General features: G+C 38.1%; 2 protein-coding genes across 2 annotated transcripts; both read right to left on the reverse strand.

Annotated features, from left to right (window-relative positions):
* Positions 1-804: 804 nt before the first annotated feature.
* On the reverse strand, positions 805-6,141 carry fgf23 (fibroblast growth factor 23). Its single transcript, XM_066723755.1, has 4 exons — positions 6,045-6,141; positions 3,488-3,916; positions 3,026-3,129; positions 805-2,235 (listed from the first exon to the last, which is right to left on the reverse strand). Exons 1-4 carry the CDS (start codon positions 6,139-6,141, stop codon positions 1,774-1,776), a joined length of 1,092 nt encoding a protein of 363 aa, XP_066579852.1. The 3' UTR covers positions 805-1,773.
* Positions 6,142-7,526: 1,385 nt separating this feature from the next.
* On the reverse strand, positions 7,527-16,890 carry LOC136771892 (fibroblast growth factor 4B). Its single transcript, XM_066724450.1, has 3 exons — positions 15,705-16,890; positions 15,098-15,201; positions 7,527-12,198 (listed from the first exon to the last, which is right to left on the reverse strand). Exons 1-3 carry the CDS (start codon positions 16,042-16,044, stop codon positions 12,022-12,024), a joined length of 621 nt encoding a protein of 206 aa, XP_066580547.1. The 5' UTR covers positions 16,045-16,890; the 3' UTR covers positions 7,527-12,021.
* Positions 16,891-17,425: the final 535 nt, after the last annotated feature.

Below are 17,425 nucleotides of genomic sequence, written 5' to 3' on the forward strand. Positions count from 1 at the left end.
TGTTTCCCTTAAATGCATTTTCCTATCATAATAGATACTAGAGAACTAGATAGAGTAGACATTCCTTTTCTTAGAAGAAGTTCAAGGTCCTCCTTTTAGCCTGATGGACGCATGTATGCATTTAACCAAATTTAACTGAATTTCTTGAAGTTCACCTTTATTGCTAATGCTACCATATATTTAAAGCAGATCATTCTGCACGGGTCTAATATATCAATGACAAGCCTTATTTCTGAAATGGCAAATAAAGGAGAGTATTAGTTAATTTAATTAATTTAAAAGTGGATAGATGGGTAGATTTAAATGATAAACAATAACAGGAGACAGAAATTATCATGAGATATTTTAAAAACTACAAACATTGGTTTATTATGAACAAAGTCCTGAAAAACTACAATAAAACAACACGTTTTCTAGTCTCATTTAACAATGGATACTATGCATCAATATAAATATTATAAATATGAATACATTTAAATAAATAAATAAATACATTTTTCCCCTTTTAGGTTTTGCTTGTGTTTTGTTTTCCTTGGCTGGTGGTGTCCAGCACCTATACATTAGAACTGTGTGTTACGCTGCTAACTGAGTGATAATGTGATATATTATTGGGCATAGCAAAGAGCATGCCAATACCAGCAACTGAAGTTTGCAAGTACCACTTTAGATAAGTGATTTTACACAATGGTATAAATGTGCTATTCAATAATCATGCTATTAACAGTTCTAGAATATTATTTGAAATATGAATGTCACAGGAATATTTATCCAATTTAACTGTCTAATAATACCCAATAACTTAGAAACATAATTAACAGATTGCTTAGTCTTCTACAAAATTCCCCATGGAAAACAATTAAACAAATTAAGTAAAAACATGATTCCATTTTAAAGCATTTGTGTTTAGTTACAGGTTTGTCACCTCCTGATTACAGTTTAACCCCTATTCTGTGATCTGAAGACAGGAAGGAGGGGTGTTTATCTTTGCTTGTCCTCCGTAATGGCATAAATTATAGTGGTCTTTATCCACCTGTCCCTTAGACTGTCTACTGCAATGAAGTTTAGTAAAGATTAGTAAACTTTCACTGTGCAGGATTTGAATTTTTAGTCTGAGAAAGAAAACCTTTGTGTTGCAAATCATTCTAATGTTTTTTGACATCAAACCCTTGACCCACACTCCAATTGTACATTCTAAATATGCTTTGACACAGGATTCGTCTTTCTATTTAACGTAAGCCCAGCATGAACTACTGCATTTTTAACTTTCTAATTGCCGGGGGGGTTTTGAATTGTGTGTATTCGGTCCAGGCAAGGAAATGTTTTAGAGTGCATCCACTGCTGCTCTTGTAATTTAAAGGGTTTTTGATATGCAGAATATTACTTTCAATTAATCACTCTTGCTCTCTTACTCATTTCATACTGTTATATATAACATTATATCTGCGACCAAGGCAGGAAACTATTGTTCCTGACTCCTTACAAGCTCTCTATATTATTTTTCTTCTAGACCATTTTTGAGGAACGTTTCCAAGCAAAGTTACAACAGCATGGATGAAAACCCAAGGATTCAGATGCAGATTATTTCAATTTACCAAGATAAACTTTTTCTCCCCCCAATTTTTCTTTTTTGGATCCACCTCCACAAATAGGCAGACAGAGGCTGTGGTACAGTACCTATTACCAGAGACACCTCTCCGCAACACTTTTACTAAACAAGTGGGTTTGCAGGCCAGCTGTAGAAGAAACCCTACAAGTCTTTCTCACTTCCTTTTTCTAACTCTGTCCCTGCTGTTGCGCAAATCGGGGGCTCATGCTGTCTTGAGGTTCTAGGAGGTTCAGGGGATCGACAGGGTCCACCTTTTCATTATATGTTGTACCGTGACTCTCCCTGGATACTGCATGTGCTTGGGCAGAGAGGGCAGCATACAGATCAGTGTTTGCAGCCCTCGAGTCTGAGGTCTCGTCATACTGCCAGTTGTGGGAAAGGAAAATTCCCAAGGGGTCTGACGGATTGACGTGGCCGTATCTCTTCTCCCTGTGCAGCAGCTGCTCCAGCGGCACTGTGTTCGGTTCAGACAAGAACAGGGAATAGGCTGGCAGGTTCTTCCCAGTCACATAGGTGTGCTTGACTCCATCGAGGTTGAGGACCAGATCATTCTTGCACGAATAGTATACGTCTCTGTGGTTTTCCAAAAGCTTGTGGTGGAACAAGCAGTCCTCTTTATGGCAGACGGTCTGAAATGATCGAGAGAAAAATGTATAGAAAGGTTATTCGGATTGTACATGCCACACGTGGCTGAAGATAATTGGGAACTGGAACCGCAAGGCATTGCTTGAGGAAACAGGCTGTCATGAGTGGGAGCTGATTTTCTGTACGCCATACACCCTTAAATTACTTAAAGAAAATGTTGAGTAATTTTGAACAAGAAACCACTTGTCAACGAGGAGATTATGACAAGCAATCTGTTCAATTGAAATCCACTGGTAAATGGGCAATACATGTTTAGATCAGTTTGTTTTCTCTATTAGAATATAGGCTGGAGCTACTAATGAAAGTTAGACTGATATGCATTTTAATATTATTTAAAAAGCATGATTCTTAGCAATACTGTCCAGTCCATTGTACAAACTTTTTCTGTATTTTAATTATAGTCCTACTCAAATCATGTCGAAAGTGTTCTTGTTTTGGACTTATGCATTTAATGTATGATTTAGTTAGCAGTGTGGAGTAATAGTTAGGACTAAGTGGAGGTCGTCAGTTCAAACCGTGCATGAGAGACTACTAATGAACACGTTACTTAACCCAGATCAATTAAATAAAAAAATAAAAATAAATAAAAACATATCCAACCATGTCGATTTGGATAAAAGCGTGAGCGAAATAGAGTGGGACTACTTCACTGTGGAGTATAGTATCTTCAGAGATACTGTGGGTAAGTCATATATGATGATGATATATTAATTACCATTGTATGTATATATTCGTATGAAGCGGAGAAGTAGTCAGAGATTCATAAATACTTACAGAAGTGAAAGTATGTCCTTCCTCGTCCATGCACAGATAACGCTTGCTTTTAACACCCATGATGGCCAGCCGATCTCTCGTCTCCGTCTTCAGTAACAATACACCTGTTTAAAAGAGAGGAAGCAACAGTGCGTCAGTGTACAGTAACACACTGATCTGATTGCAGGAAAGGATTATTATGCTGAAGGTGGTATTGAGGGTAATTGCTGATCCTAAAGGACAAAACAGGTTTTGAAATGGTCAGTTGTTACCTAAAGCAAGAATTGAAGAAAATGACTTTCTGAAACAGTTATTTTGGCAATATGGGCAATATTAATCCATAGCACAAATATTGAACTACAAGTAGATATATAAAGTATATATGGCCTAGTGTAGTTTTGTGGGCAATATTGGTTCACATTGCAAAGCAACTAAAATATGAGTACATACAATGACCAAAACCGACACACAAAATGCACTTACTGTATGCGCTCCTGGAGGGGGTTTTGCTCACTTGCCCATCCGATCCGACCTCCAAGTAAAAAGTCCTGCTTTCTGAAGAAGTCTGTAGGTGCACATATCTCTTTGGGTTCCCCCAGTTGGAGCTGAGCAGCGGAGATGGGTTGGGGAAGGACTGCGCAATCCTAACACCTAGAAACACCAGCAGACACAGCACGGAGGAAGACGGGTGCATGATCGGGCCACAGGGGGGGAAAAAAAGCTCCAAAGGTGGATTTGCCAGCGGACTGCCTGGTCCTGCGTTATCTTGCGACAGAGGCCGGAGCTGATCTGATGCTTCCACGTTTTGGTGGCGGCTATTTAAAGCCACCGAGTGCCACACCTTGCCCACATCCTCGTCGCCCCTGCACAGATGCGCAGATCTCCAGGGAGCAGCCGGCTCTTGTGCCCAGGCTGTGTCGTGTTAACTGTAATCACTGCACCCCCAGCGCAAAGTCCTGTCTTATTGCGTTATTGGGGAACAGGTGAATATGCTGATACGAATGTGTGCACATGGTGTGGCATACTTCATTTTGTGCGAGTAAAGGAATAAGCTAAATTAACTTCTCTACACAGTGATCCCATAATGTGCCACCGGAGGTATTCATGATTATTTTAAATTGGTACCCTTCCTGCCCTCTGACTGAAACCATTTCCGAAGTCAGTTTCAAAAAAACAAATCTCAGTTTTCGATTGATGTAAAACTTTGAAACATGTCTACATTTTACTAGACTATTATGATGATGATGAAGATGATGATGATGATGATTATTACAGTCATGTGTTGCAGACGCGATCTTGATGGTTGTTTTAAAATAGGCTACCGTTTGATAAATGTATCTGATTTGTTTTGGTAAGATTTAGAATAGATTTTCCTTTTAAACTTAAAAGGTCTGTATCTATGGTTCACTCTATCAAACCATTTAGGCATCCAAATATGATGCATTCAAACATAAGATACACTGCGCTCAACAACAAATATATATATATATATATATATATATATATATATATATATATATATATATATAAAATAGAAATACTTAAAACGGGTTCCCCAAACACTTTTTGACGGACAGACTAAAACGAAAAACAAAGTGGAATGCCCATAGACTACAATGGGGAAAACAGAAGGACAGTCTATATCTCCAAATCACACACAGGAATCCTAAAATCCTGAATACACTTTCTTTAAAATAACCTCATATATAAAATAAAAGTGGAATGACAGGCCTGGAATACTGAAAACATAGCACTATATATATATATATATATATGTAAATGACAGAATATATATATTCTGTCATTTACATTTATGTACACTGCAAGTTCAACATTATCTGAAGCACATAGAACAAAGCCAGGTTGTCTGTACAGAACGGAACAAATTTAAACAGTAGCACACAAAAAAAAAAACGGCAAAAGGAAATATATGTTGTCATATATATATTCTGTAATCTACATTTATGTACACTGCAAGTTCAACATTATCTGAAAAAATAAACTGTGTGAATGGGCAACTGTATGTAAAATAATGCGATATCTTGAAACAATTGTAAATCACCCTTAATAAAGTGTATAAATCTAACTGTCTGCTTAGACATATTATACATTATTATAATATTATATTCATATTGCAGGCCTGTCATTCCATAGAAATCAGCTGTCATTCCATGTCATTCCACTTTTTATTAAAAAATAAGGTTATTTTAAAGAAAGGATTTTTATTCAGGATTTTAGGATTCCTGTGTGGGATTTCGGTTTTCCCGTTATAGTCAATGGGCGTTCCGTTTTGTCATTCGTTTTAGTCTGTCCCCCTTTGAACATCAAAACAAAATACACAACACAATACATTAATAATGTTAATAAAACAACATCATGTCACAGCTCAGGGGAGTAAAAATGTTAATTGAACCTATAGGCATATAATCCCGGTGTATAAAATAAATAGTCAGAAAGACCTGCTTTGATAAGCTATTTCAATTTGTTTTAATTTTTAATTCTGTAGTTCTGGCTTATCGACACCCATGTAAATAAATGTAATATTTGGGAGACTGTTCAATTGCAGTGATGATTACAGATGAACGTCAGTGAAGTGCAAGACGCGCCTGCGTATCCTATTTTTTCCCAGAAATACACATTTCTCTTCTTACTTTGAATTATTTACAAGCATTGCATAGTTTATGATTCATAGTTTTGTATCGTCATTCAAGCAGACATTGAGTCGGGATGGCTGTATTTGAGTGTGTGAGGTTGTTGCACTTCATGAAAGCTGAACTGCCATTTGGAAAGACAGTATTTTTAACTGGGCAGCGATCGTATTGAGCAGTTCATCTTTTTAAACAGGAGACATGGCTCTGCTGTCAGTCTCCCCCTCCTATACTGTTGAACACATTTTTACCCTACAATGAACATACAGAAACAGTCGCTGATAGTAGCCAAGCCACTGTTTATTGTGGAAAGATGCGCGGCACTGACAGACTGTGGTCTTTTATGAATATCGGTGATCTCATCCTGAAATATCAGTCCCGGATAGGTTTACCGGGACAGTGAGACGTGGAGCGGTCAAGGATATCCCACATGAGCTCGACAGGGTCTGTGTCCGCTGGGCAGCTGAGACTGTGACCTGGGACGGCCATGCAGTGGGGCAGTTGTTGTCTGTGGTCTTATACTACAACAAGATTATTCACCATTCTCCAAAACGGGCAAAAGCCCTTTATTATTATTATTATTATTATTATTATTATTATTATTATTATTATTATTATATTTTGCAGGGTTAGTTGTATTCTAACACCACTTCCTCATCTCTTACATCTCTTAGCATAGGTGTATACGGTACATATATTAACCAATACCTTGTATTGCATTTATAATTGAAATTATGAAAGCTTTAATTTTAAAGTCAGCAGTCAAAAAACAATGTCATGGGTTCACAAGCAGATATTGTTGTTTTAAGGAAATAGTTAATACATGAGTGGTCGTTTTGTTATTATTGTTTTTAAATATAATATTTTAAAAAACAAACTACACATTAGACCGGTATTAAGTGATAACGCTAATCACATATACAATATAAGTTCCCCTGCCGATGTGTAACGAACGCAGTAGCTTCGCATTGTTCGCAATACGAGCCGCACTTGCACAAACATCCCACAAGGGGGAGACAAGGCATCGTCCACGGATCCTGCAGCGCACCGGGCCCTCCCAAAATCAACTTTGCTAATGAGCTGGTTGAAGACCCACAAGAGGGAAATGGGATTATTTCCCATTAAAGGGATTAAACGAGTGAGTTGGGGTTGGAAATGATGTTGCTGCCCCCTGCAGTTTTACATTTCATTCATTATATTATAAACATATTATGTTTCGTTTTGTGTTCAATTTAGGTATATTAGTGCATTTCATACTAGTTCTGAATGGCTGTGACCAGGCAGAATGGTGACTGGGGGGGTTACATGCATGTCATCTCACAGGTCAGCAAGTCATCCATCGCTGTCATTGTAACACCCAAAGGTTTCCTCTGGGGTTTCTGTCATTCAAACGATTGCCAGCATGTGTATTTCAGGTTCTTATTATACTTTGACGACCATTTCCGACCTTTCACTTCAGTCAGTTTAATTACCGTTTCAGGTAACAGACATGGTACACTTTGTAAGTAATGTGGCTTTTGTTTATAATTCCCCTTACATGTAGGTTACAACTTTAATAAATGATCTATTGTAAGTCTGATTCAGATGGGGGGTTCCACCAGATCAAATGAATAAAGACCAAACATACATCATAAACATACTTCTTTATCCAACGCATTCATGGGGTTTTGACAAACTCTTGGAATGAATATATTCTGGGTTCCATGGTGGATATGTACTTGTGATTTCCCAGAAAGAAAAGTGTAGGTGTTGTGACTATTCTGACATGTATTAATATTACAGAATAAGCATGATTATTGATAAGACAAAAACTTAAATCCATAAATGTATACATAGATACATACACACATAACCACTGAACTCATAAAAAACAAACTTTTATTGTTACTTTAGGAATACATTAACTGCTGTGCACAGCACATACGTACAAAAATAAAAGGAAAACATTTCATATATACTTTTTTTTTTTTTTAGAAACAAATGATTGGATAATCCTGTCTCTCCTACAAATTTACAATCAAAATAACAAATCAGTACTAAGGCAGAAGGTGAGGTATATGTTAACAAAAAGGGAATTTGAGATGATACACTTCTTCAGTGCAGGAATACAAGATTCTGATGAGGTACACAAAGGCTGCTCTTGATTTTACATAGTCTCTCTCTCTCTCTCTCTCTCTCTCTCTCTCTCTCTCTCTCTCTCTCTCTTACACACACACTCACACATATTCTCTTATTTGTATGGGTATTGTGTCGAATATTTCTTGAACCAACAAATATAAATAAATAAAATAACATATTTTCCAGTCAGCATGATGGATATTGGGGCCTACACATACAGGTAATATAATTTTGTTTTTAAAAGCAAATTTTCAGAAAGATGGTCTCAAAGTTGACCATCAACCCCCAAATATCAACAAATAATTTGTGGCACTCAGTAATATAATGTTGCACTTTCAGAGTACTATGAATTATGCCAGTGGTTTGCAGCCCTGTTCCTGGAGTACCCTTGGGTTTACAAGTTGTAGCTAAGCTCTAAATAGTTTAACTGGAAATTTGTATTTACCGTCAGTGGTTTAACAATTGGAGATCAACTCAGCTGGAACCATAAATAAATAAATAAATAAACATCTGCAGATCAGGTGAATTCTTTGATGAGGGTTAAAAAGTAACTGAAATCTCCACTTTTGAAGCAAAACATTTTTGTGCAGAGACCGTGAGTACTGGGGAGAAATATATAATTTCTGAAATAGCATAAATAACAGTACTGCTTTGACAACTGAAAAACCTTAATCCCTAAGAAATGCACAGTGATCTTATTGCAACACACTTTGACAATCTTATTCACTGCTTGAGGATTAGAGGGAAATAATCATTTTCTTGAATACACATACATTGAATATACACTATTCTTCCATGGTGAAGAATTAAAGTTAACTGGCAAGACCTAGCTTTTCAGCAAGTTATGTTTTATGTACTTGTTTAATTTTGTTTAATTTTGTTTAATAGGGTATAGAGAAAACTGTGGAAAAGGGAGATTCCAATCGGAACTCTAGCCCCCATTAAAAGTCATAAATGTTAGAGGCTAATGACATGTTGACTTCCCACAAAAAGTTTAGCTTTTTTCACAGTTCATTTTTTGCTATCTGTCACAATTCAAACAAACTACATATTTTCAGGGATGCGAGTGAATGAGTATATATGTGATTCAATGGCATCCCTAATATATCAAACAAACAAACATTCAATACCTTCAGTCAGTATGCCTGATTTTGGCAAACCACATACATAAGACTGCAACACCACAGTTTTAAAAAGGGTCAGGCTGTTTTTGTTTTCACAACAGCCCACTCCTAAAACACTCCACTTCATTTTTCTCTCCATGTCTGATGTCTAATAAATGAAGCATTGGTGTAATTTACCAAACTGTATCCATTCTAGAAAGAAAAATAATAATAAAAAAATGTTTTGAGCATATAACCAGACTGAAGAATCTCCCTGGATTACATCAAGCACCTGTCTGTGATTATCCACAGGGATTATCTCTAAAATTAATTGATTGATACAATCCAGATAATTCCCTGGGCGCTGCAAAATGATCTGATAGAATCCAGTAGGATGTTCATGTCCAGTCTTTTGCCAAAACTACAGAGATTCCCATCAGAGTTTCACAAAATGCTGTTAAGAATAAGGGTTTCTAAATATATGGGATTGCACCTATCCCAACTAATTGTATCAGGTAAACATTCATGATCAGTTTAATTATGTGCCTTTAATTTTATTCCTGTTATTATAGGATGGCAGGTAGTGAAAATGTTATACATTGAACATGTTTTACTCTGTCTGCTGTCTCCATGCTCCCATTACATTAAACCCAAGAAAAACAGGCTTCTACGCAATTCGGCACTGAAAAATAAATCTCCACCTGCACTCACAGAGACACCCTAAGCAGAATAAGCTGATCATCTCTTTAAATGCATACTTCTCTCTAGTTAGAAATAGCTGTAAAGAATGCATTCTAGGAATGTCGTCCAGAGCTGTGGCATACTTGCTGCACAAATGAGTGTCTGCGAAGCACGCAGGCTTCCCGGGCCCCTTGACACTGGATAAAACTGGTGCTGGAGGTCAGACTTAATACAGCTCATGTCTGGTTGTTTTTCTAAGGAATAAAGGGTCCAATCTGTAGTCATATCAGACCTTAAAGTAACACAGGGAGGCTTCCTCTTACAAGGAACGTGTCTATGCAATATAGGATTCTTATGTATGGAAATTTTGTACGGATTTGTTCTACAACCTAAGTAAATTATGTGTTTGCTGTAGGCTGGTTTTCATACAAACCAGCTTGAAAAAGGGAAGCTATCACGTGAAAGTAATGTATTAAAAAAATAAAAAAGTGATGGGACTCAATCTACTCATCATATGTTAAACCTGAGACCTTGAGGAGAGTTTTAAACAGGTGGATAAGCATATAATTTCTTCAGATTCATCTTAATGTACAAGGGAATCCCAACCTAAAACTGTAACTTCTGAAATATCCGGACGTTTCGTAGAATCCCAAAACAATAAGGCAACTCACTTTGAAATCATGAAAACCAAGGGGCTGTAAAAACACTCAGTAGGGGACATTGTAGGGTGTCTGGGAATGAGCTCCAAGACATAACAGCACCTAGTCATTTTATCCCTATGTCCTGAAGACCTTTTAATTTAGTCAGTGCTTGTGAGCGCCGCTCTGACCTTGTACTAAAAATGGTTTAAACGGGGAAGGAAGCCCTCTGTTACTGCAGGAATTTCAAGGCTCTCCCTGACCGCTGCTTTTATAGTGACAACTGAGCGAGTAGTCGTCTCAGGTATTTTGGAAGGAGCCTACACCCCCCGCATGACTGAGATTCTCGCAGGGTTACATCAACAATGGATGCTGCATGTGGTGTCCCATAAGTCTTTTCTGGATTAAAATAGGCCTTTTTTTTCCACTTTCAAAAAGGATGGCTATAACGTGTAAAGAGCAGCCTTTGTATGCAAGTATACACCATACATGTCATACCGGTCTGCCATATTCCAATGAACAGCCCCAGAGTTAATCGAGTTTTCCGATAACGCATTTATCGGGCAAACAAACTGTGCTGGTGCATGCTCCGTTTTGTATTATATCATAAGGCTGCTCATTTTAATACGGCAGACTGTTGTACATGCATCTCTAACCCCTCAAGGACTTTTTGTCTTAATTCAAGTATGATTAATAGTTTTTTCAGACTGATTACACTGTTTTCCCCTCATGTATTCTTTACATTGACACTTTAGCACATATGCAAACAAAACTGATGACAGTGCAGCTAAGTAACATTTTTAGTTTTGCTATTGCAGGAGTAGACATGTGCCACTGGAAGCAAACAACCAAGGATTCCTGGTTAGGATTGACATCAAGCTCTATCATCCTCTGACACTTTTAGAAGACAACAGTTTCTTTAAATTGCATTGGAGCCTAAATAATCTGAAAAACAATCAGCATCGAACGTTAGGGACAGCTATACCAAAGTTTGGGGGGGGAATTGCTTTTTTTTTGTCAATATGTAATCCGTAATTATTATTTAGCAGGCCTATTAAAACTTGACGCACACTGTCAACAACCTTTGCAAAGAAAACTGCCCAATTTACGTGCACATGTACTGTGCTAAGTGTTCATAAGCATGGCTTCAGCAACGACCGAAATAGAAGAGTTATGCAAGCAGGGCTAATTTAGTACTTAGTTATCTTGAGTATTTGGAGAAAACAGTTCGAGAAAGCAAAATGTCTTAAAAGTTTCTAAGAATTATGTGTGTTTGGATGTCAACCCAATTTCTAACTCCTGCTAGATTTTATCAAGAGTTACTTGGAAAACTGTGCTGGAGAAAACATCAGCAGTTTGGGAAGAGAAAGGCTCCGGGTTCATTATGCAGAAAATAAAAAAACATCCAGCTCTCCAGGCGCTAAATTATGGAAAAATATACGGAAATTCTAGTCTGCATAACTTTGTGTATCCTTGTCAGTCAGGAGGTTGCTGTTTGAGGTAATAAAAAGTATCCATTTCACTTCTAAAAGCTAAGGATATTAGTCATCCCATTGACAGGGTTAAGCACCCATATAAAGTAAAGAGGTCATTTAGGCCTCTTACTTGTAATATACATTATAGTAAAGATAAGCAGCGAAATATGGCATATACAAGTTCTAACAGAATGTGAACTAACCAAATATACATATTTAAAGACAAAATAAATACTATGAAATATACTGAAGTTTTGTTTTGTTTTCTGCGGTCAGATTGTATTCTTGTTTTTCTAAACTGATAAACTATTCACATGTGCAAATTAGTGATTTACTGAATTGCTGGTGCTTTCCTCACATTCTGGGGAGAAAATGCGTCACAGTCATCGACGTCGTGGCCTTGCTTCCTTTTTTCGCTCGTCCGTGTTTGCTAAGTGCTATGTAGGAGCCGCTGTAGGTCGAGGACTCGTATGCATTGTAATTGTTGGGCAGCAGGGTTTCTTTGAACTTGCACTCATCTTGAAAAATTGCCTACATGGAAAAGAAACAATGTCAATAACACAATTACTGCCACAAGACCAGTATACTAATAAAGAAACACACAAATATATATATATATATATATATATATATATATATATAACTTTCTGAGTATTATATCGTATGACAGATGGTGCCAATCTGTCTTCTGTCAGTCTTTCTCTCTCTGTGTAACAATAAATCTTTATTTTCGGCTAACACTAAACGTCTAGGCCACCTGTCGGAGTAATGCCTTAGTGGGTATATAATCTTGTTTTTCCCCAGGTTATAGACATAACTTCAATCTGCTTGTGATCTTCTAAAGCATCCTGTCACTATCATTAACTGTTTATCTTCATTTTCTTTAAAACTCTCCTTCCCTATTTGGCAACATGGCTGCTTATTTTGATGTGTGACCATATGGAAATGCTATCTGTTGTCTCCTCTTAGCTATCAAATGCAATTAATATATACACAGAGAGAAACCCATTGCAAGATGAAAATCGTGAGATTTTACTAGGTCTCATGGCCTCAGACAAAATATATCCCTAACACTTATATATAAGCCACAGCAGCTATTGTTGTTGAAATGCAATTTACATTTTTTTATTAATATCTGGAAAAATTGTAATTTTAATGTTTTTTTTTAATTGTTGAGATGTTCTAAATCAGTTTTACAATGCAAATAGGAGTAAACAGTAGTTTTCTTGAGATGAGGTGAAAGTGTCTTGAGTCCAAAGAAACAAACAACAACAACAACAACAACAGCTACAACCTAGGACAACACATGTGATAGACACACTTCACATGGAAGTGCCTGTGTGTCTTGTCGCGCAGATAATATGCTAGCCCTTTGCCCACTTACAGAATTTGTCCTCCCGAAATGTATGTTGCTTTTAAACAAACCGAAAACAATATTGTATAACAAGGTGGACTGTTCGCTGGCACTGAACAGTGAAATAAAGATGATTTGTGATATTTCTCAATTGCAATTCCAAAGTAACAGTAAAGTTTTAATTAGTAGACTGGCATAAATTGTAATTGGATCTAACTAGGTAGACTAGATAGGGGATGACCTTTTATTAACATATGCAGTCAGACTGTCTATGCATTAGATGTCCAAAAGAAGGGGAATCTACAAATATACTGCCTATACGTAAAACTTATTGGCGAATTTTGTTCTTGGTAGTGGGTGGCATGAAGGGTCTGTGAGCAAAGCACGGGCTGAATTAAAAAACTAATATCGATAGGGGATGTGGCCTTCAATGCCGTATAAACAAGAAATTTTACATGAGATCCATATGACAGTGTTCAGGTTAATTTACCAATGGGAATATGAAGGTAAACTGAAATAATAAATACTATTTGATGCAGCAGCATTGACATTAGTTCATTTGTTAATAAGGTAATGGGGGAGGAATTTGGAGAGTATCTGGGACAGAAAGCAACATCTAATTGTCTAGAAACAGAAACCTCATAACATCTAGTATTTCTTATCTTAGAAAAGTTGCACTAATGTAGATTCGACTTGTCTATATTTGTTCTGTTTGTCGCATTTCCACCATGTTTGACCATATAAAGGGGGGAATTGCCCTATCCTCTCATCAATATTGGTAACTGCACAATTTCTTGTTTTTTTGGAGTTCTCCGCCCGCTGTCAAGATTGTGACAATTCTGGATTAATCCATGTATGACAGTTGGGAGGACAAAGTAAAAGAACTCATGCATTTTTAAGTACTGCTCCTGTGTGCATAAAAGGAAAATCCAAGATACCTGGAGGTAAACAGCCAGCAAAACAAACTCTGTATGCTGCAACTGTAATATTATTATGTATTTACTGTCAGGCACACTTATCTAGGGAGAGTTTGCACAAGCATTACAAAAGGGCAAGCCTACTTAGACTTATGTGGGGCATTGTATTTTCTGTCACCGAAATAGTGGCTGTACCGCAGAAAGGGCCTTGGTTGCTATATGAGAGCAGAGCGGGCCCCTGATTTCTGATGTACATAAGGACTTCAGACATAGATCCTCCTGACACAGATTGACATTGCAGTAAAATAGTACACACACAAAAACTCCCCCTGTTCTATGTAATAACCTGCTTACTAACCTAAATCCGTTACGTCCCCCATTTCAGCAAACAATTGTTTGGTAAAACAGTTCAGGGGCTGAAGGAAAATGCATGAGTGAAAAACCTGCGTATGATACCTCAGACATTTACATTCAAATATTCACCTCTTCACTTCTTAAATATACCTTGTTGCTTAAAAACTACTTTGCAAGATCACAGATGATCTCAGGAAATAAGGGATATAAGAACAGGAATCACAAGATATGTAAACTAAATGAATGTCCGAGGTTAACACCCAACAATTATGAATTTAGAACACAGAACTCAGTCCCCCAAGTACAGGAACATGCTTAAATCAGGCTACAGATATACTTGAATGAGGACACTTTATTATTATTATTATTATTATTATTATTATTTATATTGTTGTTGTTGTTGTTGTATACTTGAAATGAAAATGCGCCTTTTAACATTTACAAAAGATTAAAACTCCAGGCGTGCAACTATTATTAAATTAGATATTCAAACAGTTATTTTTATGTTATTGATATAGTCCTTAAGTTTGGAAAACTGTATATATTCAATCATATATTATAAAATGTACAGGATATAATTTGGAATATAAAATATACAAATAAAAACAGATTGTCAATGCGTCCCAGATAACTGACACCAATTTCAATTGTCTATTTTCCACACATGAGATTGCATTCTCCTGCACACAGATCTGAATGCATTTTGCATTCATGGATGTTACAATGATCATATCTGATCCGCAGTGTCTTTGTAGCACTCTGAAGGAACCATAACTGTGAAAAGACTTTTTTTTAAAACACCTACCGTTCCATATAACCTTCCTCTGTTATTCATTGCCACAAACCGGTCACTTTTGATTCCATACAAGCTAACCACTCCTCGCTCTACAGTTGAGATTTCTATCAGACCTGATTAAACAAAACATCAGGTGTTACACACTGCACACACTTCAAACAGCTCAATGCACAGAAGAAAGAGAAGAAACAAAAGCAGCAACAAACATGCAGTGACTACTGTGGCCTACTTAAGGATAATCAGTTATAATTGATAAAGTTTCTGGTGCAGATCATATAGTGCAGCCGTGGCTATGTTCTTTTATTTTCACAGGACTGATCCATTAGCTTTAGACGTGCATTACGAGCCGTTTCTGGCAGTGTAAAAATAAGTTGGCTTCTAAATTCGTCCAAGCATTCATGTCATGTTTGAGCCTGGAAAGATATTTAGCACTGATTGATACTGGGTTTTTTAATAGATTTGTCTTTGGTTTAGAAGACATCCAACGCTGCCTACGGCCGATTAAATATCATGCAAATAACAAGAATACAGATGTGGCACCAGCCGTGATTGCTAGAAAAGCCCCCCCCCCAGATTGTGTGTCGTCTATTGCAGTACATTTCTGGATGCAACTCACTGTACTGGTTTTCATTATGTACACCGTTTATCCATCCGTCTGGGAGGATCTGGAGGTGAAACCCGATGCCCACGTTGCAGTAAAGCCTCCGCACTCTCTTGATGCCCAGCAAATAGTCACTCTCCCAGTTCAGGTCTGCCTTCTCCCCTGAGAGCCCGAGAATGGAGCGGGAGAACAGAGTCTCCCACCTTTTCTCCAGCCCTGTCCCATTAGTCCTGCTTGGAATCGGATATGATGACACAATGCCCACTAGAAATCCCAGGAGGACAATCGCAGGCAACGTCCTGTGAGTGCTGGCCTCGTAGGACATACTGGTGGGTAGCCTTTGCGCAATGCCCATCCGGTTTACCTTCGGGGCACGTGGTCAGAATTAATGGCCCTAAAAATACCGCTCTTCTTGTTTTTCTTCCTTCGGCATGGTGGCAAGGGCTTATTTTTGGAAGGCAGATCAGGGTTTCGGGCATGAAACGAAAGCCCGAGAGCAGCGTCGTTGCAAATGGAGAGAGAGCGGCTGAGCTTATGGTGGTGGTGGTGGTGATTACCATGTTTTGGAGCTCCGGCCTCTCTCTGGATGGGCAACGATGGCCGCGGAGAATGCCACTCAAAAATCTAGAAGACTCTGCCAGGTTCCGACATCTTTTGCATTATGACATCACCCTGACCCGAGCGCCGTCCCGTCAAAAGTAAAAAAGGCAGCAAGAACTGGAGCGGCGATCTGCAAAGCCAAGTCGTGTGGGAGATCAGATGAATTGTGTGCCTCCACAGGCGAGAGGGCAGAGAGGAGCCTCATTGGAGGGCTTTGCGCGGTCATGGGATGTGATGGGCACTTTGGCAGAGCCCAAATTGGTCCTGTGGTCATATGTCTGACAGGCTGCTTCCTTATTTAGAAGGAAGGTGTAAAAACAGTCCAGCAGTCACCAGAGAGCAATGATAATCCTGTAAGCTACTTCCTGTGCTGTTTATTCAGTAAGTTTACATTAGGATACTTTATGCTGCCGGTCCAGGAGAAGGGAAAGAAACAAAAAGAAATTAAAAGGAGCCCTTCATTTAAACTTGTGTTTGGAAACGTGTAGGATTTCGGATTGGTGAGGGATGCCACATACACTTGAAATTAAGCACAGCTATGTACAAAATGCGCTGAATACCACATTGGCAATTTGCAAGCCACAGCAGACGCATATCCAGGTGTTCCCCGTGTCCGGATACATATCTACTTCATATAGCTCTTACATGTGGCACTGTTTCAAGTCAAGTGTTACAGGAAACATCCCATTGATCAAGGCCGTTGTAACTTGTTTACCACTGGGATTAAAATGTCTAGCGCTGTCATCCTCCTAACCTCATCGACCTTACACTTCAGTGCGGCTCCATATGAACTAGGGTAAATACGCATCTTCAAAACGCAGCATGTATGGAGTAGCCCAGGATTTCAATTCAATTCACTTTATGCATTGCTGTGCATAAAAACACACATCTATTTTGGACATTATTATTATTGGTACCAAACAGTGGGATGAGCAATTTTCCTAAAACATTCATTGGCTCCAATATGCGCTCCAAGGTTTCTGCGTCAGTTGCAGCATAATACGCGAAGTCAGTCTTCTAAAAACTGCCGTGTTTGTGGCTGCTCCGTTTAGTGCTCGGCCGTATGTCGGCTACATATTTTATGCGTATAAACGACTTGTTTTAATATGACAGCTTTGTGGCTGTTCGGTAGTCTT

Source organism: Amia ocellicauda, chromosome 15 (genome assembly GCF_036373705.1).
Source record: "Amia ocellicauda isolate fAmiCal2 chromosome 15, fAmiCal2.hap1, whole genome shotgun sequence".
In the NCBI taxonomy this organism is placed as follows: domain Eukaryota; kingdom Metazoa; phylum Chordata; class Actinopteri; order Amiiformes; family Amiidae; genus Amia; species Amia ocellicauda.

Coding starts and splice junctions, on each gene's coding strand:
- fgf23 (XM_066723755.1), bottom strand. CDS start 6,141: ATGGCCGTCCCAGGTCACAGTCTCAGCTGCCCAGCGGACACAGACCCT. Junction 3,917..6,044: donor CTCCACGTCTCACTGTCCCG/GTAAACCTATCC, acceptor AACACGACACAG/CCTGGGCACAAGAGCCGGCT. Junction 3,130..3,487: donor CCCCTCCAGGAGCGCATACA/GTAAGTGCATTT, acceptor TCTTTTAAACAG/GTGTATTGTTACTGAAGACG.
- LOC136771892 (XM_066724450.1), bottom strand. CDS start 16,044: ATGGGCATTGCGCAAAGGCTACCCACCAGTATGTCCTACGAGGCCAGC. Junction 15,202..15,704: donor ACATAATGAAAACCAGTACA/GTGAGTTGCATC, acceptor TTGTTTAATCAG/GTCTGATAGAAATCTCAACT. Junction 12,199..15,097: donor GAGGAAGGTTATATGGAACG/GTAGGTGTTTTA, acceptor TTTTCCATGTAG/GCAATTTTTCAAGATGAGTG.